Source organism: Tachyglossus aculeatus, chromosome 5 (genome assembly GCF_015852505.1).
Source record: "Tachyglossus aculeatus isolate mTacAcu1 chromosome 5, mTacAcu1.pri, whole genome shotgun sequence".
Classification (NCBI taxonomy): domain Eukaryota; kingdom Metazoa; phylum Chordata; class Mammalia; order Monotremata; family Tachyglossidae; genus Tachyglossus; species Tachyglossus aculeatus.
The window spans coordinates 73,612,928-73,636,047 of NC_052070.1; the positions used below are offsets into that span (position 1 = coordinate 73,612,928).

Genomic DNA, 23,120 nt, shown 5'->3' on the forward strand with positions numbered 1-23,120 from the left:
GGTGGCTGTCCTGGCTGGGGGTTTCAGACCTCCCCGGAACAATCTGGCGCTTCATGCCACAGGCCAGGCAAGGAGAGTGGAGGTCTGCCACTCACCATAAACACTCCATTCTCTTTCTTGCGCCATATCCAATCTGGATGTGGGTAGCCAACCGACTTGCAGTACATGACAGCCTCCTGCCCTTCGTTCTTGTTCTCGCTCCGTTTGTGTCCAGTGATGTCAGGAGATGCTAGAAGACAAACAGTCGATGTGTTAGTGGCCATTACTCAGGGCCTGGCTCAGACAGGGAGCAGTGCGTGACTGTGGAAGACCTCGGTCAACAGAGAATTGAAGCTGGTTAAAACAATCAGCTGGCCAGGCTGCAAGATCTCCGGAGTCCAGACAAAGGTATCCCAGAAGTTTGACAAATGCCCTGTTCCCCTCCTCCAGGATCCCCTTTCTGAACAGCCACCCCACTGACCCTTAATCTTCACTCCTGAAGTTGCACATTTGTTTAGGAAAAGCTGTTCAGAGAAGACACCTGCCAGTCAAGTTCCAAAAGACCAATGTCACTCACACAACCCACCCTCCATCCCCCTACCCCTCCACCCCCCAGGACGGGCAACACACTAAAGGCCCCAGAATTTTCTGGAACTAATCTGACCCTCCCACTTCTACGCCCACCACCCAGGCATGGGGAAGAGGAGAGGAAAGGAAGCATGCCAAAGCCCAGGAGCTTAACCTCGAACAAGGAGCCTTGTTCAGCTACCACCAGCCAACTGGGGCCCTCACCACAAAAGCCAGGGCTGGTGCAGTGACACGATCCATAAATAGCCAAGGGACCCCTCGTGCTGCCAGCTGTCACGTCGGACTGATGCCATAGGAGGCAGCCTGGGAGATTACAGAGGATCAGTGGGATCGGGGGAGTCGAGGCTTGGTTTAGCAGACGGCTGGCACTCTCAAAACTTCATTTGCATTCTGAGCTGCCGGAGGAGTTCCCATGTGACCCTGAATGTGAGGGTTGCACCTGGAGCTGGTGTTGCCTGGTTCAGGGCCCAGGGGGTCCAGGAGACCGTGGCTTCCTCTGTCTGTTGTCAGTCCCTGGTGAAGACCAAGGGAGTCCAAACCCAGCACTTACTCTGTTGGACCTTACTGTCTAAAGGCAGCTCTCTCCCTGGACTTCCTTCAAGGTAAGGCCAAGAGACTGCCCTGTGAGGCACAACTTAGGCAGGCTGGCCCAAGCTTTAGCGAACAAGAGAGAAAGCAATTTGGGTACTGACATTCACCAAGGGTCCATGATAAGCATTTAGCATTTAACAGGTCAGCTCTTGCCAAATGAACAAACGACTTCCTGAACCTGAGGCAATAGTGGAACCTCATTAAGCCTTTCAACCACTGGGCCACTGTAAATTAGCCCAGGCCAACGAGCCCATGGCAGAAGAAAAAAATCATGCCAACAAGAAGACTTTTCACTACAGTGGTTATAACAAGCCTCAAACCAGGCCAGTACTTCTTCAGGCTAGGGACCTGAGGCAATGATATAGGTTTGCCAGCTCTACTCTGGTTCTCTCCTGCTGAGTAGAAACTAGAACCCAACACAAAGAGAAGGGGTGGGAAACGCAAGCTCCAGCAGTGACATGCAAAATATTTTTTCCCCAATTAATTTTTCTTCGCCCCACATCCCATCCTCCCCAGTATCACCTCAGCACTTTTTCCTTCAAAACCTCCCCTTCATAACAACACTTTTGTACACATTGATTTATATTATTACTGGTAATAATAATAATAATCCCAGATCATTTTTCTACAGAAATGTTCAGTCCATGCTTCACCACTCAAGAACCTCCAGTGATTGCCCATCCACCTCCGCTTCAAACAGAAGCTCCTTACCATTGGCTTTACAGCACTCAATTACCTTGCCACCTCCTACCTAACCTTGCTGCTTTCCTACTACAACCCAACCTGTGCACCTCACTTCTCTAATGCCAACCTACTCACTACCTCAATCTCGTCTATCACGCCCTCAACCTCTCACCCTTGTCCTGCCCCTGGTCTGAAACACTCTCCAACTTCACACCCGACAAATGATCATTCTTCCCACCTTCAAAGCCTTATCGATGGCACATCTCCTCAAAGAGGTCTTCCCCGACTAGGTCCTAATTTCCTCCTCTCCCAAACCCTTATGCCTTGCCTTCGGATTTTATTTCCTTTATTCTCTCCTCCCTCAGCCCCAAAGTACGTATGTAAATATCTGTAATTTATTTATATTAATATCTGGCCCCCCCTCTCGACTGTAAGCTCGCTGTGGGCAGGGAACATGTCTACCAACTCTGTTATATTATACTCTCCCAAGAGCTTAGTACAGTGCTCTGCACACACTAAGTGTTCAGTAAACATGACTGATTGATCTGGACTGAAGCCTGTCACATATTGCCTTTAAACTCCCTGCTTTCCTATTACAACACAGCCCGCACACTTTGCTCCTCTAATGCCAACCTACTCAATGCACCTCATTCTCGTCTATCTCGCCGACAATCTCTTGCCCATGTCTTGCCTCTCACCTGGAATGCCCTCCCTCTTCACATCTCACAATTAATCACCCCACACACCTTCTAAGTCTTACTGAAGGCACATTTCCTCCAAGAGGCCTTTCCCGACTAAGCCCTCATTTCCTCTTATACCACTCCTATGTATCTTGCCCTTGCACTTGGATTTTATTCACATTATACTCTCCTCCCTCAGCCCCACAGCACTTACGTACACATCAGTAATTTGTTTATATTAACATCCCCTTCTTTACTATACGCTTGCTGTGGGCAGGGAATGTGTCTACCAACTCTGTTGCACTGTACTCTCCCAAGCGCTTGGTACAGTGCTCTGCACACAGTAAGCGCTTGATAAATATGATCAGTTGATTGACTGACTCACTAGAATTTGGGGGGAGAAAAAAATGGGGTGTCATAATATTGATAACCAGGTACAATGTTACTACTGGAAGTAGAGGCTCAGGTCTGGACCCCCTTCTATTTTCTATCTACACTCACTCCCTTGTAGAACCATTCCCAAATCTACCTCTCTGGCCCTGACCTCTCTCCTCCTTTCCAGTCTCGCATTTATTTCTTCCTGACTTCAGGATATTTCTACCTGGATGTCCGCCCTGACCCACAAGAACCTCAAACTAAACATGTTCAAATTTGAACTTCTCACTTTCCTACGCAAACCCCATCCTTGCCATCGCTATAAAACAACACCACTATCCTCCCTCTCACAAGCCCCTAATTGTGGCATTATCCCCAACTCACCTTTCTCATTCAACCTACATATTCGATGTCACCAAATCCTGTCAGTTCTGTCTTCACAATGTTGCTAAAATCTGCCCTTTCGTCTCCAACCAAACTGCTACCATGCTGATCTGAGCACTTAATCCCACCTTGACCACTCAGTCTCCTCACTGACCTCCCTGCCTTTCCCTGTTCCAGTCCATACTTCTCTCTACTATCCAGGATGTTTTTCTAAAAAAATTATTTATCTATTTTCAAGTCATTTGCTCCCTCTTGACTGTAAGCTCCTTGTAAGCAGGGAACATGTCTACCAACCCTTGTATTCTCCCAAGTGCTTAGTACAATGCTCTGCACACAGTAAGTGCTCAAATACGATAATGAATTAATTGCTCAATAAATACCAATGATTGATTGTCAATGATTTGGACAGTTCCTTGACTGTCAATGATTTGGACAGTTCCTCCAGTGGGGCTTCCAGTTCTCTCCCAGGGAGTTAAAAGACGATATGGATTGAGGCTTGGTGAAGGGCCAGGAAACATAAGCAAACAGATTCACAGCCTAGCTCCACATTAAAATTATTAACAAGCTGAAAACCTGCAACTGAAGCAGAACACAGCTGACAGGCACGACCTGGGTATTCTGGGTTCGTCGTCCAGTATGGCCCAGTGAACAGAGCACAGGCTTGGGAGCCAGAAGAACTTGGGTTCTAATCCTGGCTCCACTACTTGTCTGCTGTGTGACCTTGAGCAAGTCACTTAACTTCTCTGTGCCTCAGTTACCTCACCTGCAAAATGGGGATTAAGACTGTGAGCCCCATATGGGACAGGGACTATGTCCAACCTGATTAGCTGGTATCAACCCCAGTGCTCAGAACAGTGTTTGACACATAGTAAGTGCTTAATGAACACTTTCACTATTATTACTATTCTCGGGGGAGATGCCCCATCCTGCAGGGCAGTTCCAGGAGTGGAAGGCACCCACAAGCACGCATGCTTGCACACACACATACACCCACACACCCCAGGAAGAGCAGTCACCAACTCTCCAGACAAATGGGTCCACAAAATACACAAAACACGTCGACATAAGCACAGGACATAGACTGTGACCGAGTATGGGCACATGCACAGAGAGACAGGGCACTCCATGTCTGTGTGGGATTCTTACAAGAGGAAACTCTACAAGGGCTGGTTGGCCCTGCCTCAGGCCCATGTCCTAAGCAGGGCCCTGTGTGGTAAGTGCTTGACATTCTCTTCCCTGACGGCACGGAGCCTGGCTGGCCTGCTGTCACCAGCCAGCCTCCTTTCGGTACAGAAAAAGTCACTCAGCTATCCCCATCTGAAATGCTTCTCCATTTCCTTTCAGGACTGACCTCCCTTTGGAGAAATACATGGCAGGAGTGGAAAGACAATAAAGTAACGTGCTCTGAGGAGCAGGAGAGACCGGGGCAGTGCCCCTAAAGTCGAGGGCAGGCCACCATATGACAATCACATGGGCCCGCCAGAACGTACCTTTCACTTCAATGGTGGCGTTTGCATTGGGAGCATTTTGGAACTGGTACACACAGTGGTATTCCCCTGAATCTTCAGCTCGGGGCTTTGGAATCCTGCAGAGAAGAAAACAGGGTGGTCACCACGCTGGACGGGAGGGGAGCGGGTGGGATGTTGGGGACAGAAAGAGCAAGCGGCCTGGTGCCCGGATCCTGGTATCCACAGCACCCGCCCCCAAAGCGCTTCTCCTTACCTGTGCTCGGTGTTGCTGACATTCTTCTTTGTGGCAGATAGTTCCTCCCCGTTCTTTGTCCAGTAACTCTGTAGGAGGATGTGGACGCTGGCGGTGAGGTTACACTGCAGAGTGATGGGGGAACTGGGGGAGTGAATGGTGATCTCCTCACTGGTGAGGATCTTCGGCTCTGAAACAAAAGTGCACAGGGACAGAGGGCCGTTAACCCCAGAGCCCAGCAGGGCCTGCCTAGGAAGGAGTCCGGAGGGGTGGGGTTAGGGGTTGTGGGGGGGAGGGCGGGGGCGGGAGAAATGGGGAAGGGCAGACAGGACCACATGAAGAAGCTCACTTCACCAACTGAAGTCAAGAACATAAAAAATAATGTATATAAGCAGATGACTACTAGACGATAACAGTTTAAGGATCAGAACATAAGCTTTATTCCTTTGTTATTGCTGCAGAGGAACTGTTCCGCACTTTGAACACAACCTCTTTGGAACCATGAAGGAAATGCCTCAGGATAGAGCAGTTTTGCAGAAAAGCCTGGTGTTGGGTCTGCCCTGAAGCCTGGGGCATTTTTTTTATCTGAAAATACAATTTACTTCTAGATTGCCTGAGGCCTTGAACAGCTAGCTCTTGGGGGTGGGGGGGGTGGGCAGAAGGAGGAGGAGAATAGTAATCGGTGATTTTTATTTTTTTGTCTTAAATCCACTCTTGTTCATCTTCTGTAAGGGTCCAGTTGGCCACATTACTTGGGAGGACACAAAGCGTCAAAGCTTCTGAGAAACCCGCACCACCTGCCCCATGAGGCCTGCCTGCCATGCTGCCTTCTTGCCTCTGAAGCCCCATTTGGAGAGTGGCTGGTCCTCTCTCCCTCTCCCAACCCAGCTTCCCCAAATCATGGAAGTGTGCAGGAATCCCATCCGATTAGCAGCCCACTTAAGAGACAAGGTGGGCTAACTGCTGAGGGCCCACCCTTATCCGGACACAGCAGTTGCCCAGAAGGAAATACACGCATCTCAAAAGAAGCATTTCTGAGTGCCATAAGGCTAAGAAAGGGTTGGGAACATTAGCCTCTAGGCCTCCCTGTTCTTCTCAGATCTAAACCACATTGGTACTCAACACTCCTTGCTGGTTGGAAAAAAGAGAACCCATCACTGTTCGTTGCATTTGAAATACTGGAGATGGATGGGTTTCAGAGCACAGATTTTTTCAAAGTCATACCATACCATCTGTGGAAGGCTCAACTGGAAAGCCCTTTGATAACAAGCGGGCATAATCCATAAAGAATAAGAGAGGCAACAGATTTGGCTTTTCCCTCTGAAATTTTCTTCCAACTTGGCTCCCCTCTCACTGCGGGTCAACTAGTATTCAGTGGCAAGGTTAGACCATAAGCCCCAGGAAGCCCTTCCTTCAAACCAACTGTTCAATTCTTTTATCTTCGTCTCCATGGAACTGCCACTCTTTTCCAGTCTCCTTCCCAACTCCAATAACATATTAAAATATAGATTTCCTCGCTCGTTTCTTCCCATCTGCCACTCCACCCCTGTTCCACGAGAACACCTTAAACATTACTGAACAAGAGTCACCTTGGGGAAAGAAGACCTTTGGCCCTCCCCAGAAAACAAGTTTGGGTTGGGGGAGGGTCAGGGGGAATACACTGCCCAACGAGATCACCTAACAAGAGATACCTATGTTTTAGGCTGAAGGGAACTGACTGCAGAGAAACTTGGGAAACTTCAGTTTACTCAGGGAACCAATCAGCCCATCTCTTCCTCACCAATAAAGGGAAAGTCATCTTCAGCCCGGGGCCAGCCAGGCTCTCAGTAACACCAAACACAGGCTCTTATGTACAGATAATGGAGGTGTGGCAGCCACTATGACAGAGAAGCAGATACATGTTAGCAGGTGAGGAGAGCAGAGTTCTGGGGTCCATGGGGCCCCGCCCAAGTCCCCTGGAGTGCAAGGAGAGCCGAATCTGTTGGGACCCTGGAATGGAAGGCACAAACACCGGCAGCAGGTAGCATTAGAGAGCATCACGATTTCCAAAGGAAGGGGAAAAATAAATGGAAAAAAATTTAATGGAAGAGGTGAACTGAACTATTCACAGAAGAGAAATTAAAAGAAAGTGTAACTCAAGGCAACATTAAAACCCACACACACTTTTGGTTTTCACTTGATTTTACTTTTCCACTTTGGCTCCCTACCCCCTGGTAGATATTCTGCGCTGAGGAAATGACACTGCGTGGCAGCCTTCTGGTGTCAGCAAGGCGGATGGACAATGGCCTCAATTGCGGCAGTGCGCTTTCCCACCGGAGTTTAGGGAAACTGACGAGAGCAAGGATGACAAGCAGCAGCCAAGGGGACTGTTTGCCAAAGCCTCATGGATAACAGCGTAAGCTCAGGGCAAAACCAAGGGGCAAATTATCTTCGGCAAAAACAAATGTTAATTACAGGTCCAAGACAAAGGCCATTGGGAACCACAAGGGAGTAGTAGTCTTTGTTTCAGTATGACCTGGACAGACCAGTCAAGTTGCTGGCTAACTAGGTGAGGAAGCCACAGAGGACACAAGCTGTCATCTACCTTGGTGTTGAGGTGACGGATGGAAGCCACCATGGAGGAGGTCAACTTAGAAAACTCCCTTAACTCAATGTCAAATCCAGCTTGTGTATCCAATGGCCATTTACAGCCGGGGTGGGGGACACCCAGTGGAAAGGAAACTCAATCCATTTTCCTCTCCAAACTGGGGGAAAGCGAGTTTTCCTGGCTAACCTGGGTTGCTCTGTGCTAAACTACGCAGCTCTGGCCGAACCAGGGCACCGAGCAGGGTAGAGACCAATTTCCTGCTGGGCACGGGTCCCCATCCATGACCCAGAAGACAGCAGCCCCCCAGGAGGATCAATACTTTCTGTCCACCTCCAGTGTCGGCTTAAATGTGGGATAAGCCTGGAATTCCCTGGCAACGTTGTGAGAGGGAGAGGGTGCTCTTGCTCAGGCAATAGCTCCATTCAGCTGAGTTTAGGGAAGGTTGTGCCTCAGAGGTTAAAGGTCAACTTCCCACCACACACACACACACACACACACACACACACACACACACACACACGGCTTCCACCCTTGGTGCTCAAGGGAATGGGACAGGAAACATGTCAATGCAATAAGTTGGATTCTAGAGCTCAGTTTATCCTGGAGCTACCAAAGCACGTTAGTCTCTAGAATAGTCAAGGGTGCAGCACTGTTGCTGGAAATTGATAACTTGGGATAAGAGAGCGAAAGGAAGGTGGAGACGGAATTCACTATAGATGTATGCTTGGGGAAGGGATAGCTGGAGCCTTAATGAACTAAGGGATGGTTACCAAGGAAACTGAGAAGTTAGCACTTGACTAAGAAGACACTTTCTCCTCCCCCTTAATATGGCCAAGTCAGTTACAAACCTGAATAGATAGGTCAGCTTCCAGTAGTGTCTAGGGACACTTGGAAAAATAGCACTCTATCTGAAGGCTATTGTTTCATAATGAACAGACAACCTAGTGATTTCTGGGGACCGGCCAGGTCTGGAAACCACAACCTTTGTACAATGACCCACACAAGTGTCTTTTTAGGACAAGAGGAGTGAGGGGAGAGGAGAGAGGACTGTGCAGAACAGAGTGTGGAAAAAAAATTCCATGTCATTGGGTTCCTTTTCCTCGAACATGTACAAGGGTTATTTTTTCCTCCTTTACCAGAGGTGTACACTCTGATTCCAGAATACCAAATGCAGCAGGCTCTCCTCATCCTTCTCCAACAAGCTCTCTTCTCCCATTTTAGTCTTCTGGATTGCTAACAGGGAAAATCTCCCATCATTTGTTTATTCAAGGCTTCACGTTATTCAGCTCTGGCTTAGATGGGTGCAAATTGCATATAATCAGCCCCTAAACCACCAAATCGAGCAATTTCTCAGGCCAGGGTAGGCCTTAAGCCTCTTCTTGTCCTAGGGAGGAGAGAGAAAGGTAGAGTGCGAGACAGCATGGGAGAAAGCATGTGAGAGATAGCATGCATGAAAGAGAGCACAGGGGAGAGCATGAGAGTGCAAGAGCTTGAGAACATGTGAAAGGGAGCACAAGAGAGCACGTGAGAGAACGTGAGTGTGAGACAGTGAGAACATGAGAGAGCACGAGAGCAAGAATGTGAGAGTATGAGAGAATGTGAGAAACAAGAGAGTGAGTGAGAGAGAGAGAAAGCAAGAGTGCCCATGATAACATTTCATTAAATAGGCACATCCTTCCTCAATTGTAACCAATCCTGAATGGCACAAGCATTTGGAAAAACTGTGAACTGTACTGTACCTGTTGTTAGGGCTAAAGAGAGGTGCACAAACTGGCTATACCTAAATCCTAGACCCCCAATGTAAGCAGGTTCTTATTTAAAACTCTCAAAAAAGGTCACTTCATGTCAAGCCTCCCCTCAGGGCTAGCACCCTCTTAGAATGAGAAGAGCAAAGCAAAAGCCCCACTGAGCAGAAACATAAGGGGCAATATGACTTGAAACAACTTAAGCCTGGTAGAAGCCATAGAGGAAGCCATAGTTGCTGCTCATTCCCTCCCAAATCATCCCCACAGGCAGCAGAGGAAGAACCTGGCCCTTCTCCCTGCCTGGTGGAAGCAGGGACTTCTCCCCCACTGTCTACTGCCCTGGGGGGAAGGTCAGGAGAGAAGTGCTGCACCATTACCAGAGACGCCATTCGGGGCAACCCCTGCCCAAGAAAAGAAAAAGACTCTAGGATTACGGAAAAACCAAGCTTGTGGGTCACTTGGAACAACTCAAATCACATATCAAAAGTCACACCACCACACCTCACAGACAGCAGACCACCAACCTACCAAAGCACAAGATGACACCAGGTCACAGGGAGAAGGAGGGAGGGTCGGGACCAACAGACTCAAAACCATAATGTGAAGGCAGTCAGAGTGCCAAAACAGATGAACAGAAGAAATAAAAAAATGGTTAGATTGAAGGAAAAAATGAAAATAGAAAGAAAGGCACTGGCAGAGAAGTCAGCCAAAGAATGGCAGGTGACCTACTATGAAATTAAGGAGCAGGGAAGAAAAGGGGAAAGAAAACAATTTCAGCACTATGTTGTTGGCTTTTTTTTGGGGGGGGGGCGAAGAGGGAAGAGGGGGTGGGTCTTCCCTTTCCTTTCCCCCACATCTTTAAACACATTTTCACAGATTTTTCTCCAAGTCCTTTGTTCCTAAGGAGGAGAGAGGGAGAGACAGAAAAGGTGGGATGAGGGGCAAGACGAAGGCAGGGGAGAGGGGAGAAAAAAGGGCCACAGATGCTTTTACGCACTACAACTGGAGGATGCTAGAGTTTGAAAAAAACAGACACAGAGGTGGGGTTGGGTGATCGTACTGGGGGAGGGATGGGATCGTAGGTGGAAGAAGGATGGGGGGGTTAGGTGGGAGAAGGGTCAATGGGCCACCTCTAAGGACTACAGTACCACTACTGTAGGATGCTGAACTCACTCTGAAGGACGCTTATGGTAGCCTGGGCTCGAATCCATGTTATGGAGGGATTTTGCCTCAAGTCATTCCTCCTGGGGTCGTTGCTGGCCCTGCACTCGTAAGTCCCAGAGTCCTCCAAGTTGAGGCGGGTAACTCTCAGCACACTCACGCCGTTTGCCCCGTAGGCGGTGTTAATGGTGACACGGCGCTTCCGAGCGCCATCCCACAGCTGTTTGAAAGACTCTGCCCGGTTGACTTCGGCGTACCACCACTGGATCTCTGGAGTGGGGCTCCCAACCACGTCACAGTACAGCTCAAATGCGTCCCCCGTGAGTTTAGTTTCTGACATGGGCGACTTGACAAACCCAGCTAGAGGGAGGGGCAGCAGGAATGCAGGGACAGACCAGTCAGGAAAAAAAAAATCAACAGGTGTTAATTAAAAGAAAAGAAAAAAAGCAAATGAGTTGCAAGGAACAGAAAAGGAATTTTGTTTTAATATAAAGAGACTCGTAACAGCAATTCGCACTAGCTTTCAGAAGAACAACCACCCTGGGCAGCTTTTGAAAGAAAGGCAGGCTGATCATGAGCTGGGCTAGAACCAAGCACCTGCTAAGCACAGCCACTGAGAGACGAGGCCATTAAGAAGCATTTGCGATATGAGCCCAATGGGGAGGGTTAGGGAAGTCTAGGCAGGAAGGTGAAGGTGGTGAAGCCAGGAGGGGTCATGGAAACACAAATCATTACCTTCTGAAAACTAGGAAAGGGATCAAAGAGCAATAGGAAACAGTGGAGAGAATAACTGACAAGTCTGGCTCTCTGCCATCCTTATAATGTCGTTTTGAGCCCACAGGAAAAAGTCAAAGTGGCCACCTTTTAGAGACCCTTCTACATTGTCATGGAAACAGAAGACAAACTGAGACATCTGCTGACAAAGAAGTAGATGTCCAACCCAACCCTGAACTCAGCTTGGGCACCTCCTGGCTTCCAAGTCATTTGAAATGTGTGGCACAGACGACTCGGAAGCAAAGTGACCTGTTTTCCTCCAAGGTGAGAACTGAGCATCTTTCAGAGGTGGGTTGGTCGGCCAGCTGGTGGGCTGGCTGCCTTGCAAACCCGCGTGACCCTGCAAAATTGTAAAGTCTGGTGTCTCTTTCTGTACTCTCACTTACAAAAAGTCCACAACCAGGGCAGCAGTGTTAAAAAAATTTAAAAAGAAAGACGAGGGCATGGGAGGGATGAGCTAACACCACAGGAGAGCCCAAGGCCTTGTCTCGATTCAAAGGGATTTTAGCCGGACAACAGTCTAGAAGTCAAAAGTCAAAACTACGTTGTCAACTTGTACTTCCCAAGCGCTTAGTACAGTGCTCTGCACACAGTAAGTGCTCAATAAATACGATTGAATGAATGAATGAATGAAAACTAACCTTGCCCAAGGACAACTCTGGAATGACCCAAGGCACCAGACAGGATTTCTTTGGAAGAACCACCATTATGTTGATCCAACCAGCCCCAACAAATGTGAGAAACCAGCCCCAAGGTCACTCTTCAAGAACCTGAAGTGCGTAGATCCTTAATGAGGCAGGGTGACTGCCACTCTTGGCCCTACATGAATGGAGGGGGTGGGAGGAGGGGGAAGGGGAAAGAGGCAGAGAGTGGAGAAAGGAAGTGGGCAGGATGGGTGGGTGGAGAAGGAAAGCGCAGTAATATTTTCAAAGCTTCTTTAAGAGCCAGGTCTCAGAGAAAGCCAGTCCCGCCTCTGCCATTGGGTTTTGCAGGGCTGCCAACTTGGTAAGAGTCATAGCATATCAATCATCATCAGGAAAGCTAGCAGAAGACACTCTTTTTAGTTCACTGTTTTCCCCATAGACCCCAGTGGACAACAAAGCACCTGTGCAGCACAGATGCTGTGAGTAGGGCTGAGGCCTGCCAACATGAAATGGAGGGGGTTCCACGGTGGCAGTGCGGGTTAAACAGAGCATTCTCTCTGTAGCTCAGAAGCCGCGGAGTCGGTTGGGAACAGAATCAGGGTTAGCTGGGGAAAACCCTTGGGTTGTGTATATGACAGAATTTGTCTGTTTTTCTTTGTTAACTTACATACTTTAGCTTGGGCCAGCACCCAACCTATCCTCCAAGGAGAAGCTATACTTCTGAGGTGAAGCTGGGAGAGAAGGGGAAAGTGGTCTGCTTATGAGCCCAATGGTCTCGAGGCCCTACAGCAAGGATGGGCTAGGGCTGGCCCAGATCTGAGGGAGCCACTTTCACTGATGGTGTTTCTTCCCAGTGCCCCTTGGTGCCAGGACCAGTGGCACGCTGGGGGTTGAGGAGCCAGGAGTGGAGAGAGAACGTGTATCAGAGTTACTGTACCCTCTTATTCTGGATCCCCCAACCCGTCTCTCCAGACAACCCGGGGACACCTCTCCAAAAGGGGTACCCAACTTGGGGCCAAAACCACTGCCCACCTCTGCTCTTGGGTGTGCATTAGCATACACGTCAGCCATTCAAACATCACATCCCCCAAAAGTCGGAACCAAAATGGTGGCAGATCCATGCTGAGACATGTCTCAGGAAGCACTGCCCAGAGAGTCCCTAAAAGCCACTCAGACACCATTCTCCACCCCAGAGGTGTATAAAAATGCATATGGCGAGGGAGCTAGAAGAGGAGCAACAAGAATCTGGCATCAGATTAAATGTTCCTGTCTTCAAGGAACATTTAAAACCAGCTTTGCAAATAGCCTAATTGCTATGGTCAGTTTAGGTCAGATGAGTAGTAAAGTTCCTACATTTGATTCAAGATAGCCCACGAATGACCTCCTGCACGTAGAATGGGCTGGACTTTGGTACCAGTTCATAAAAAGCCTTAGCGTTCCCAACCTCACTGTAATCTCTCAGCTTTATTCCAGGCAATTAAATATGAAATCCTGGAAAGTCTCCCAGTAAAACCCACCATTGCTAGGCATATATCTGCCATCTTTCTCCTCTTCACCAGAAAGGCCCCAGTGTACATCTCTATGAACTCGGTTACATTCATTTCTCTTGAACTTTGTGCCCGGCACCTATACAGCCTCTTGGTGAATTGTTAAAGGTCAGGTTCCCTTGAAACGTTTATCAGCCCAAAGAAATGACCACACTCGTCCGGAACCAACCCTCATGTCCAGAATGAACCATCCCAACCGGCCACAGCTTCTGAGAAGCAGCGTGGCTCATTGGAAAGAGCACGGGCTTTGGAGTCAGAGGTCATGGGTTCAAATCCCGACTCCACCAACTGTCAGCTGTCACTTAACTTCTCTGGGCCTCAGTTACCTCATCTGTAAAATGGGGATGAAGACTGTGAGCCCCCTGTGGGACAAGCTGATCACCTTGTAATCTCCCCAGCGCTTAGAGTGGTGCTTTGCACATAGTAAGTGCTTAATAAATGCTATTATTATTATTATTATTACCCCAAGACATGGGCCCGCAGAGAGGCAGCCCAGCTCAGGCCCTATAAATGACACATCACAATCCCTGTGGGTACAAGTTCTAGCTGCAGTTCTGCTGTTAACCAGAAGCATGACTCTGGGCAAGTCACTCAACATCTCTATGCCTCAGCTACTTTACCTGAACAGCATCCTTATTTAGGCTTCTAGGCACTTCAGCACTAGGTGATACAAACACACTGAGGGTCCCAGACTGAGCCCCCTTTTTCCTCTCCTCTTCCCCGCCCCCCCCCACTTCCTTCCCCTCCCCACAGCACTTGTATATATACTTGTACAGATTTAGTATTCTATTTTACTTGTACATATTTACTATTCTATTTATTTTGTGAATGATGTGCATACAGCTTTAATTCTATTTGTTCTGACTATTTTGACACCTGTGTACATGTTTTGTTTTGTTGTCTGTCTCCCCCTTCTAGACTGTGAGCCCACTGTTGGGTAGGGACTATCTCTATATGTTGCCGACATACTTCCCAAGCACTTAGTACAGTGCTCTGCACACAGTAAGTGCTCAATAAATACGACTGAATGAATGAATGAACACACCTTAAGAGAAAAAGAACCACGTAAAACACGCTGTAGTCCGGTAAATATCTATACTTGCTTGCAGGGCTAGTTGAAAACCTTTTCTTTCCTCGGAGTCAATGTTTCTTCAGTTTTCTAAAGATTCCCATTATTTGTTTACACAATAACCCGACTGCTTGTGTTTTTAAATTTGCAGCTTTACAAGACTTTGAGAAAAGAGATGAGATACCTCCACAAATGAATTAGAGCTGAACAAAAGGGAATTTCGGAAATCGGGAAGAGAGCTTCAGATACCAGATCCCAGGAAGGCAAGGCCACAGTGATGGTCTCACTTGCAGTAGCCTCGCTATTGAAGGCGGGAAGGGGTGGAAGCACTTGCCAGAGCCTTTAGCTTAACTATGAACTCAGCTACCCCTTCATTCATCCAGTTCTCTAAGCTGCATGTTTAAAGCGAGAGACTGTGACCTGAGCTGGGCTATCTTACGTTGTGTACCTGGTTGAAAGAAAACTGAGGACTAGTGGAAGCTGTTGGATGTTAGAGAGGCTCAATCAATCAGTGGTATGTATTGAGCACTTAATACGTGCAGAGCACTGCAATAAGCACTTGGGAGAGTAAAATATAGTGGAGTTAATAGACACATTCCCTGCCCACAACGAGCTTACTGTGATATTTATTAAGTGTTTACTAAATGCCAAACACTGTACTAAGCCCTGGGGTAGATAAAATATAAGCAGATCACAGAGAGACACTGTTCCAAATTAGTTCACTATTTAAGCGGCCTGAGGGAAAACAAGTAGGTGTGTACTTGTAGTAGGTTTGGGAGACTTACTTTGGAGGGGGAAAATTACCTTCTGAGGGGAACATGGGGTGAAGCAGGCTGACAATGAAGTACTGCTCATTTATGATGTCCTCATCTAGGGGAGTTTCTTCAATTACCTTCTTTGAATTCACATGGAGAAACATATGGATCTTTATGCACATCACTGCCAAATCTACAGTTCCATCCTGGATCTCTCATTGTCTTCAGACTTGTATTTCCTCCTGCCTTCAGGACATCTCTACTTGGATGTCCTGCAGATACCTCAAACTTCACATGTCCAAAATAGAACTCCTCGCCTTCCAATCCAAACCTTGTCCTACTCCTGACTTTCCCATCACTTTAGACAGTACCACCAACCTCTCTGTTTTATAAGCCCACAACCTTGGCATTATCCTCAACTCAGCTCTCAATCGGTCACAAAATCCTGTCAGTTCTACCTTCCTAACTTCGCTAAAATCTGCCCTTTCCTTTCCATCCAAGCTGCTACTATTCTGATGCAAGTACTTATCCTATCCTGCCTTCACTACTGCATCAGCCTCCTTGCTGACACTCCTGCCTCTGCCTCTCCCCACTTCGGTTCATACTTCACTTTGGTGCCTGGATCATTAAAAACAAATAAAAAATCTAACAAACAAAAAAAGTTCAGTCCGTTTCCCCACTCAAGAACTTCCAGTGATTGCCTATCCACCTCCACATCAAAAACTTCATACCATTGGTTTTAAAGCACTCAATCACCTTTCCCCTCCTATCTTACATCATTGATTTCCTACTACAACCCAGCATGCTCATTTGGCTTCCCTAATGCCTACCTACTGACTACACCTTGATTTCATCATTCTCGCTGCCAACCCCTTGCCTACGTCTTGCCTCTGGCCTGGAACTCTCTCCTCCTTCATATCTGACTGACAATCGCCCCCTTCACAACCTTCAAATCTTATTAAAAATCACACCTCCTCTAACAGGCCTTCCCCCACCTCTCCCTTCTGCGTAACCTTTGCACTTGGATTTGTGCCCTTACAAACATATCCATAATTTATTATAATGTCTGCCTTCCCATCTAGACTGCAAGCTCCTTGTGGGCAGGGAACATGGCTACCAACTCTGTTGTATTGTACTCTCCCAAGAGCATAGTACAGTGCTCAATAAATACCTGTGATTGTGTTTTTTAGCTGTTTTTGGTGGCTCAACATCCTGCTATATTAGGGGTACAGGGGCCTGTGTTTCTGAGCCTGCCTCTTTGGCACCCAGATCCTTGCGATGTCACTGCTCATGGAGAGTAATCTCTCTCTTATTTGCTATTCAATCACTTGCTTTGGTTGCTGCATCACAGGATAAAAGGTCACCAAGTCCAGTCCTCTGGTGTGCCAGGCTATTTCCAGGATACCTTTCCTAGCGTGTTTCTTCCTTCCTTCCTTTCTTTACTAGCGTCTTTCCTTCCTTCCTTCCTTCCTTTCTTTACTGGTGTCCGCCTTCCTTCCTTCCTTCCTTCCTTCCTTCCTTCCTCCCTCTCTTCTCCCCCGCCTTCCCCACTCTCTCCCCCCTCCCAAGTTGGGAACACTTGGGGCAAATGAGAAGCAGCATGGCCTATTGGATAGAACACAAGCCTGGGAGTCAGAAGGACCTGGGTTCTAATCCCAGCTCAGCCACTTGCCTGCTGTGTGACCTTGGTCAAAGTCATTTCACTTCTGTGCGTCTGTAGAATGGGATTTAAGACTGTGAGCCCCAAGTGGGACATGGGCTGTGTCCAACCTGATTAGTTTATACCTACCCCAATGCTTAGTACAGTGGCTGGCACAAAGTAAGCATTTAACAAATACTATTTAAAAAAAAAACCTCTAAGAACTGCTGGGAATACGGAGGAGCTGTGTGTGGGTATGATACTGAGGGTTTTTTTGTTTCTGCAAACTGGCCAGAGGCCAAGTTACAAAATAAATCGGGCATTCCTTGATAGCTGAACACTCTTGAAAAATTAAGCACCTAATCTCTTTCCCCTTCTCCTTGATCTAGCAGTAAAGAGGAGGAAAAAAAAGAAACCTCTGTGCAGCAGAGAAATCACAACTATCGTAGGAAAAGATATTAGCAACAAATCACCTCATTACTAGTCCAAAATTAGCTCAAATCCAGGAGATGATAACTATCTCTTGGTAGCAGGAGGCAGCTCCAAGTCTGAATCACCCCGCGCCTTCTTATCACTGAAGCTTCAAGACCAACAGATGCTCTTGGAAGGGAAATGAAAAACCATCTGAGAGAATGATGCTGGCAGGGGATGCCCTATCTCTGGACGAAATTGTCTGACCTCGGGTTCAAGTAGAAAAAATTAAAAAAGGCTCTAAGAAATATGGATGAGATGCGACGTTGGAAACTTACTTTTTTTTTCTAATGCTATTTGTAAAGTGCTTATTATGTACCAGGCACAGTACTAGGCACTGGGGTGTATACGAACTAATCAGGTTGGACACAGTCCATGTCCCACATGGGGCTCACAGTCTTAATCCCTACTTTTACAGATGAGGTAACAGACACGGGAAAGTGAAGTGATTTGCCCAGGCTCACACAGCAGGCAAGAAGCGGCAAGGAATTAGAACACAGGTCCTTCTGATCCCCAGGCCCATGCTTTATCTACTAGGTCTTGTACATCTCCAAAAGATCAACAGAAGAAACAGCAGGCCTTTTCTTCCTTGTATCTTATGCCTTCCACCCCACACAATGTGACCATATATCCAGGGAATTCGAGATATTTTGTGGGCTATCTCTCTTTCTGCTTTAGGTGTGATGAGATATATTTGTAATACCAAAAACCTTGAAGGAGGAGAAAGGGGGAAGATGGTCAGCTGAGCTGCTTGCACAGCTCAACCAATGGGAAGAGGTGCAGAGGGAAGGAGACAAGAGACCAGGCAGTTCCCTCTGTGGGTTGGAGAAAGAAGATAGAGAAGAATATAGGAGAGAATGGGGGGAGAGGGGAGGTTGGACCTTCTGTGCCCAGAACCCACTGGATCGGGTTCTCAGGCAGGCCGATCACGGCTGCCCGAGGGTCGACCTGCTGCTGATCTGGGAATCCTGCTCACCCCTCTGCTCAAAAGGGGCAGCAAGGAAGGGAGGGAGGGAGGGAGGAAAGAAGGCCTTCCGAATACAACCTGGTCAGTCCTGCACCAGGCCCAGAACCCCAGCGTCCTGGCCCGACCTATCTTGCATCCACCCCAGCCCTTGATGCAGTCCTTGGAACATAGTAAGTACTTAAATACCACAATTATCATCATCATCCTCTCCCAATTTCCCCTGCCCTATTCCCATCTTCCCCCACATCTCCCACCTTCTTCCTCTTTATCTCTTTCTTTGAATTTTTCTTCTCAGCTTCAGTTCATCTCTGGCTCCACCTTTCTGTCTTTCCTGCTATTTTAGTCCCAGTCTCTAACCCTGTCTCCTCCCATGGCCCACTTTGGGCTCCCAAAATTTTAGTCACCTAAACCCACTGCAATGTTTTCACCCCAGCTTCTGCAGGGATGAACCGAGTGTGCTGTGGTTCAGCTTCTAATGACCTGGGCGGGCACTGGTGAGTGCAGAAAATGGAGGCACTAAAGTTGGGAAAAACAGAATGTGGAGTTGCGTAATAGAGTTGGGGGAGGGGGGAAGGGGAAAGAGGAAGACAGCTACAGAGGACAGTGGGAGGAATGGAACTCTTGCTTTGGAGAATGAAAAAGATAAGAAGGAGGAGGGTAAGAGGGGGAGGAGGAAGATGACAATGGGGGGGTGGGGTGGGGGGGTGGGGGTGTGTGTAACAGTGAGAACCAGAAGGAAAGGGTAAAATAAAGTGAATTCAACTGCTATGAAAAATGCTTTTTCATATGCATTCCGGAGTAGCAGGGGCTACCTCATTAAATATATCATGGAATTTATGAGCAGAGAGGACCACCTCCTTCTGAAATGCTCATTTGCCCCCTGGGAGACATGGTACAGACAGTCATAGGCTCAATTGCTGCCAGGCCTTTATAGACTGGTTTCATTGTTCCACTGGCTGCTATCTCCCTCTGAGCAAGCCCCACTCCACCCTCTCTGCCCTTAGTCAGGGGGTGAGTCTTGCACCCTTTAGCTCCTATGCCTTTCTAGTCAAAAGAAATTCCAGCCAGTGGCTTAAGGCAGGGGTTTGCAACCTTTCTGTGCAGAAGAGACGAAGGAGTGTGACCTAGTATAAAGAGCATAGGGCTGGGAATCAGAGGACTTGGGTTCTCACCCCAGCTCCGCTACTGGTTTCCTGTGTGACCTTCGCCATGTCGCTTAATTTCTCTGTGCCTCAGTTACCTCATTTAAAAATGGGGATTAAGGACTGTCCAACCTGATTATCTTGAATCTACTCCAGCTCTAAGTACAGTGCCTGACATACAGCATGTGCTTAAATATCATCTTTAAAAAAAGGAAACCTTTGAACAACTGGTGAACAAAGAGGCAATTCTGGAATTTGCGGACCCATGTCATTGCGCCACCCAGTTGCTTCATACAAATAGCTGCTGCTACCAGAGGGGAAAGGTCACTTGTGTGACACCCCCACCCTGCCACCATAATAGCCTGAGAGACATAGGTGGCTCGAAGAAGAGCCATAAAATCTCAAAAGAATAGAGGGCTTATCCAGGCCTACTGAGCTTGAACTTGTGTTTCCAAGGAATCTGGGTATTCAGATGTTTGAAATATCCAGCTCTATATTCTGCTCTAAAGTAGAAATATATACCCGCCCTGACCTTTAAACCTCTGCCACCAAAACAGAAGATATTAAGTACAGTTAAGTTTTACTGTTTCCACAACCATGAGGTGCTGTGGGGCTCTATCTTCACAACTCTCCACTCCGGCAAAACCTGAGAAAAGCTCTAGAAGCTGAACACTGATTTAGCTTCCCTATATGTAGCTAAACCATAGGGTCAAGAGCCCTGAGGATTCTTTTTAATATTTAAACTGAGGGTCTCATGCATATCCCCAATCTACTGTTGGCAGCATTAAGAGTCCCAATGGCCCCAAACAGGTATTTTTAAGGACACTTCCAGGCTGGACTTGAGTGGGCCATGGTGTTGGGGATGAAGAGTGGATTCCAAGCAAAAGGGCCAGTTACAACAGCAGAAGAAACTTGTGTTGAGTCGCTCAGGGTGAGAGAGCCAATGTGGCCTGCCCACACAAGCACCAGCCTTTCAGGGACCCTGGAGGTTGGGGTCCACTGTAGAGTTCCTCTATTACATCAGGGTTACTCTGGTCCTTTTCCAAGGTCTCTCCTCTAAGGTAGAGATCAAGAGAAAAATAATGCTCCTCATGGGCCTCTCCAAGATCTAATAATTGGTATCAACCATACCAGCTGCATCATTTGGGAAAAGGAAATTCCAGCCTGGTCCCCAGCTTCAGACCTAGTGCCCACTGTTCCACCTGAAATGACAACACCCCCAACATTTTTTAATGATATTTGTTAAGTGCTTACCATGTGCCAGGCATTCTAGCTCCTATCTACCCCAGCACTTAGTAATCAGGCTGGACACAGTCCATGTCCCACATGGGGCTCACAGTCCTAATTCCATTTTACAGATGAGCAAACATGTAGTAGTGTCAGAATTATAACCCAGATCCTCTGAATCCCAGGCCCGCGCTCTATCCACTGGCCTACACTGCTTCTCTTCTCCAACAATGGCTGCCACAGTGGGAGACATATGGGGCTGCCATACCCAGGAGAAATGGATCTGAAAGGATCTTTTCAGCTTCTGGAACCAAACTAAGGGTGGCAAAACTAAAGCCTGGCTTAAAGTAATTGTGCAGAATGAATTGCCAGTGAAACTAAATTCCAAGGCTGGGCAAAGACTTGTTAACTTGTCCTTTCACAACTCTTATGTGATCACCTTCCCTTCCCCCTCAACCCCAACCGTGAAGACCAAGGACTGTGTCTAATTCTCACCACCATGTATTCTATCCATGTACTTAGAATAATAATAACTGTGGTATTTTTTAAGCGCTTACTATGTCTTGAGCACGGGGGAAGATAATCACTTTTACTTAGTATAGTACTCTGCACACAGAAAGTGCATTGCCATTACTTCTACAACTCTGTCCCAAAGCAGCAATAGCCACAGAAATCCTCTCTATAAAGATACAGAGAAGGGTGCCACAACCAGGCACTTCAAGTCACCTCTGCTACATTAGCAGGAACAGGAAATGCCAATTAAAAAACAGAGCCCTTCACATGGATTCGGTCAAGTTGAACCATAACCATCATTAAAATTCCTGGTCACTGGGTCTTAGCTTTCTTTTTGGAGAATGTCTTTATTACCTTTCAAGAGTTTTTAAGAAAGAAGGCATTTTATAACCCCAGGCAAGAAGACTGGGTTAAGTTAGTGCTGAAAAGCAGAAAAGCCAGACTAATTAGAACTGATAAATTTACTCCAATTCTGACCTTGACATCAAATCTTTTCAATTTGTTCAGGTTTAAAAAATACAGTGAAGCAGAGCATTATACGGGAAAGCTACGCAAGGCTGTTGTGAGACTACTCTTGCAGGCCGGGGCCTTTCCTGAGCCTAGCATAATTACCCAACCTGAAGAATGGAGGAAACCCTCTGGATAAATCATCTCCCCTAGCAAATAGGAACCAAATCTTCCTTGGAAAAAAGAAATAAGCAATGGCTTCAATTCCAACATTGCCATATCTCCCAACATCTTCCAGAGACCATCCAGTCCACACTTCCTTGAACTGTTTGTGCAAAATAAGGTATTAATTTTCCTCTTGTGTCACCTACGCATTTGGGTCTGTACCCCATAAGTACTTTGATATTCACCCCACCTGCAAGGCATTTATGTACATAATCTTACACTCTGTTGCTTTCCCTATCTGTAATTTACTTTACTGTCTGTCTCCCCCACTAAACTGTAAACTTCTTGAAGACAAGGATTTTGCTTACCAACTGTACTGAACTTTCCCAAGCATACAGTACAGTGCTCTGCAGCCAGTTAAGTGCTCAATAAATACCACCGATGGTTTTACATACACAATATTATAACAGCCCACAAAGTCCAGGATCCCTGTTAAAAGCATCCAATTCACAACCTTCACTCAGACTAGTTTCAGATACCCTGCTATCCTGTGAGGAAGATAAGTCAGTGTCAAGCCAGATTTGGCCTCCCCAGAGGTCCCATGGAACAGCAAGGATCTACGCTTGCTTGGAAACTATGTGGGACGGTGTGATGGGTTCACACTGATCTTTTTGGCTATGCTAGCACATGAGGGTAAGATCTCACCAGAGTGTCATCTTTCAAGATGGCACTCAGCTAGACATAGAGGTCTATAACAGAGAGAACTGAAAAAGGGTCTGGTGCCAAAAAGGGCAGCGCAGGGGAAATCTCCCCACCACCTAACATAACCTAACATAAATAACTGTTACCCTGGGTTCAGCTGAGCTTAGTCCATCCCCTCTAGGTTTACTGTTTTGTGCAGTTTCCTTTTAAAAAATACATGACATGAATACAATCCCATTTCCAAAAGGAATTCAGTACATTTTTATCCAGTGAGAATCAGAATAATGCTTACACCCAACACATTTAGATCCGTGTCCATTTTAAACAGCCAAAAGAGACAGTCTGGAGGGTTGAGAAGCAGCGAGGCCTAGTGGAAAGATCATGGGTCCTAGGAGTCAGGGGACCTGGGTTCGAATCCCAGCTCCTCCACTTGCCGGCTACATGACCTTGAATGAGTCAATTAATATCTCTGTGCTTCAGGTTCCTCATATGTACCTACCTATAATTCTATTTATTTATACTGATGCTATTGATGCCTCTTCACGTGTTTTGATGTCAGTCTCCCCCCTTCTATACTGTAAGC

The 23,120-nt window shown here is 47.2% G+C and overlaps 1 protein-coding gene across 2 annotated transcripts in view; it reads right to left on the reverse strand.

Annotated features, from left to right (window-relative positions):
• Positions 1-23,120, reverse strand: part of NPTN (neuroplastin) — a 58,337-nt gene that overhangs the window by 11,345 nt on the left and 23,872 nt on the right. For both annotated transcript variants that reach the window (XM_038746225.1, XM_038746226.1), the window contains exons 2-5: positions 10,488-10,835; positions 5,004-5,172; positions 4,772-4,866; positions 96-229 (exon numbers count right to left, since the gene is read on the reverse strand). In XM_038746225.1, coding sequence (XP_038602153.1) covers positions 96-229; positions 4,772-4,866; positions 5,004-5,172; positions 10,488-10,835 — 746 coding nt within the window. The remainder of the gene's footprint in view (positions 1-95; positions 230-4,771; positions 4,867-5,003; positions 5,173-10,487; positions 10,836-23,120) is intronic.